The following is a 3,879-nucleotide window of genomic DNA, read 5'->3' as shown; positions in this document are numbered from 1 at the left end:
GCGCTTTAATTTTTGGTTAATTATTATTTAATTAATTATCAATTAACGATTTTTTGTTTTAATGCGATGTTACGGACCGCCGCCTTACTAACGGATGCCGAACAACCATAACAGACTATCGTCTGCTTCAGATGCGTATATGTGTTGCCATGGTAACAGCTGGGGAACTACGGATCGCGGTGGAAAACAAATACACTGCTTCGCTGTAGCGGTCCGCTCGGGAATAACTTAGGTGAGGTGGGAGTGGGGGCTGGCTTTGAAATCCACAAATAACATCCGTGACCTTTCACGTACTTTCGGCGATGTCTAAGCTATCGGAACGAAATGTTAATCTTCTATTGGTGCGTAAAATCGAGGGTCATGCGCGTGTAGATGTTGTTTGGATTCGTGTTAAGTCGACGGTGGTCGGTCCGTGGTGGATGCGATGACCGGCGTGGAAGGCTTCACGCCTATAAGTTTAGCAGAGGAGCGTCGCGGGACGTACAGGGATAGAGTGGGTGGGGTTTACTGGTTAAGGCCGTGATGTGTGTGTGGGGTGTGTGTGGGTGGTGTGCGTGGTGCGTGGTGCGCTGACCAGTCACGCAGTGCGGGGTTGCTGAATTTTGCGCGCCGGAATTCAGCACTGTGGCGAACCACGGACAAACTTTCGACCGACGCGCCCTGCGAGGGTGCGTAGCCCTCCTCACCCCTCTGCTCACCCCCAGCCCACCCTTACCCCTTTCCACCCCTTCTCCCTCACCCCTCCCTCACGGCCTCACTCTCTTCTCACGTCACTCCTCTCTTCACGCTCCTCAACCTTGCCATCCCTCACGCACTCCTCACCACTACACTACACTCCAATCGTGCTAAGTAATCACGTTTAATCAGGCCTGATCCGGAATAGCAGTGCTTTGGGTTCTCCCTAGCTACCAGCACCCTGCTCCATCTTCGCGATACGGCCTCATATTGGGGGCCGGGTCCAATGAGCGAGCCGGCGAGACCGTCCGGTTGTCTGCAGCAGTGGTTGGGTTGTGTGGGTGTGTGGTGTGATTTGTGCAGCGCGCGCGTGTGTGTGTGTGGTGCGTGACAGTGGGTGGGGCGGGCTGTGCGCGAGTGGGTGGTGAGGGCGTGGTGGGTGTGTATGTTAAGCATGCTGTGCGTGTGCGTGCGGGGTGGTGTGTATGGTTTGCGATAGAACGGTTGACGACGTTCGATCGTCGCTATCTCTCGGCGTGACGTGCAGTTTTGCCTTTGTCGCGCGCGTCCCTCGTTCCGCGTGTGTCGCGTATGACATGAACGCGTTTCACATGCATAACCATGGAGTGTCGCTCTCTCTCTCTCTCTCTCACTTCTCTCTCTCTCAACGGCTCGCTCGCTCTCCGCGCCGCTTCTGCTGCTCTCTCTCACTTCTCGCTCTCTCTCGCTCCGCTCTCTCTCGGCTCCTCTCTCGCTCTTAAATGTCGCGCCTCTCTCTCTCTCTCTTTCTATCTCTCTCCGCTCCCCTCTCGTCTCTCTCGGGCTCTCGCTCTCTTTCTGCTGCTTCTCTCTCTCGCTCTCGCTCTCGCTCTCGCTATCTTCTCTCCTCCTCGCTGCTCTCTCTCTCGCCTCGTCTCTCTTTTCTCTGCGCTCGTCTCTCTCTCTCTTCTGCTTCTCTTCTTCTCTCTCTCTCCTCTCTCTCTCTTCTCTCTCTCTCTCTCCCACTCCACTCCCTCTTTCTCATACAGGCGGGCAGTATGTAAGAGAAGTATTTTAGCGAGCTGGTGGTAGTTCATTGACCGTTGTAACCAGCTGTTTAATGAGACCAAATTAGCGACACAGCAGCGCACGCAGTCAGCTGTGTGGTGCGGGTGTGGGTGTGGGGGGGCGTGCGTGCGTGGTGGTGGCATTGGGCGGCGTGCAGTGCGTGGGGCTGTGGTTAGCTGGGAGGGGACGAAGTGTCGATGATGATGATGATGATGATGATGATGATGATGATGATGATGATGGTGATGTGATGATTGATGATGATGATGATGATGATGATGATGATGATGATAATTAATGATGATGAATGTAATGTATGATGCGAGGACGACGACGATGGGGATGGGAATTTATTTATTGCCCACTGACGCGTGTGTACCGTGTGGTGCGGCTTGCTGCTGCGGCGACTGCTGTGCTGCTGCTCGCTGGCTGTACCTACTATGCGGCTCCGATACTGCTGATGCTGCTTACTACTGCGAAACTGGCTGCTGCTGCCAGCTGTCGCTGTGCTACTGCGCTAGCGGCTGCTGCGTGGCTGTGCGCTAGCTGCTGATACTGCTTACTAGTGAGCTGCGGGCTATAGACTGCTGCTGCTGCTGCTGCTACTACTACTACTACTACTACTGCTGTGCTACTACTACTGTACTACTGCTTGGCTGTGGGCTGCTGTACTGTGCTGCTACTACTGCGATGCTGCAGCTGTGCTGTACTACTGCTGATACGTGACTGTGGCTGCTGCTGCTGCTGCTGCTGTACTGCGACTGGTGTGCTACTACTGGCTATGTGCAGCGGGCTGCTGCTACTAGCCTTATACTACTGCTGTGCTACGGCTACTGTGTTACTGATACTTGCTGGCTACTACTGCGTGTACTGTACTGCTGGTTGGCTACTGCTGATATGATGCTGCTCTCTGCTACGGCTGTACTGCTCTGCTGTATGACTGTGCTGCGATGTACTGTGTGCTACCACTACTGCTACTTGAGGTGCTGCTGCTGCGTTCTGCTGCTGTATGCTGACGCTGAGTGCGTGGTGCTACTGATACATATATATTTACTGCTGTACTGGTGTGGACTGCAGGCAGTGTGCTATGCTATACTGTTGCTGCTGCTGCTGCTACTACTACTTGCTGTGCTGCTGGACTGCGACTGCTGTTAATAGGCTCGGCTCAGCTGCCACCTAATTCCCGCGTGGCTGCATGGCAGGCTGGCAAACGTGGCTATTTGACTGTGGCTATCTGTTTGCGACGACGCCCCCCCGCCGTCCTACTGTGTCACATCGTGACTTGACCACCGGAATGGATTGACTCATCTTTACGTGGTCCGGCGGCTGGGTGTGTCGCGGGTCAGATTAAAGAGAGAAGTTCAGAATGTAGGAGTAGAATTTAGAATTCAGAATTTCAGAATTTAGAATTCAGTATTTCAGAATTTAAAATTCAGAATTTCAGAATTTTAGAAATTCAGAATTTTAGCTATTTAAGATGATTAAAAATGTAAGCAGTTCCTCCAGTAGCCAACCCTTCCTTGCCGCACCACCAGCACGAACCCACAAGGAGTCTTATTTTTAGCTATAGTTCGTTTGTATAATAGATTTCTCCGCTGCCGACCCGACCTCGTTCAATCTCTCTCCATTAGTACCCACATGTGAGCTCTTTCGTTCTACGATCACTCGCATAGTTAGTTATTGTTTTGTCGGTTTATTGACACCTTGGTCGGTGGCCGTAGTTGGTTGTATTGCTTTTTGATAGACGCAGTGGTGAGTGAGGTAAAGGGGCAGAGCTAGCTGAGCTAGCCGAGTAAAGCTAGTTCTTGCAACATGCTAGAGGCAATCACGCGATAGGTATGGTGTGTGACTGCAGTAGGTGAATGTAGAGAGGATGCATCCCCTATCAGTCTCTCCCTGAGAGAGAGAGTGATAGAGAGAGAGAGAGAGAGAGAGAACGAGAAAGAGAGAGAGAGAGAGAAAGAAAGAGAGAAAAGAGTGAGAGAGAGAAGAGAGAGAGAGAGAGAGACGTAAGAAGGGAGAGACTGATAGGGGATGCATCCTCTCTACATTCACCTACTGCAGTCACACACCATACCTATCGCGTGATTGCCTCTAGCATGTTGCAAGAACTAGCTTTACTCGGCTAGCTCAGCTAGCTCTGCCCCTTTACCTCAC

At 52.2% G+C, this 3,879-nt stretch overlaps 1 protein-coding gene across 1 annotated transcript in view; it reads left to right on the top strand.

Annotated features, from left to right (window-relative positions):
• The first annotated feature begins 424 nt into the window (after positions 1–424).
• The window catches only part of LOC106818083, an 8,005-nt gene continuing 4,550 nt past the window's right edge, over positions 425–3,879 (top strand). The window contains exon 1 of the mRNA XM_014822802.1: positions 425–493. Coding sequence (XP_014678288.1) covers positions 425–493 — 69 coding nt within the window. The remainder of the gene's footprint in view (positions 494–3,879) is intronic.

This window comes from Priapulus caudatus, unplaced genomic scaffold (assembly GCF_000485595.1).
Source record: "Priapulus caudatus unplaced genomic scaffold, Priapulus_caudatus-5.0.1 Scaffold2014, whole genome shotgun sequence".
Classification (NCBI taxonomy): domain Eukaryota; kingdom Metazoa; phylum Priapulida; class Priapulimorpha; order Priapulimorphida; family Priapulidae; genus Priapulus; species Priapulus caudatus.
Note: the sequence above shows the minus strand (reverse complement) of the source record. Positions and strands in the feature narration are given on the sequence as shown.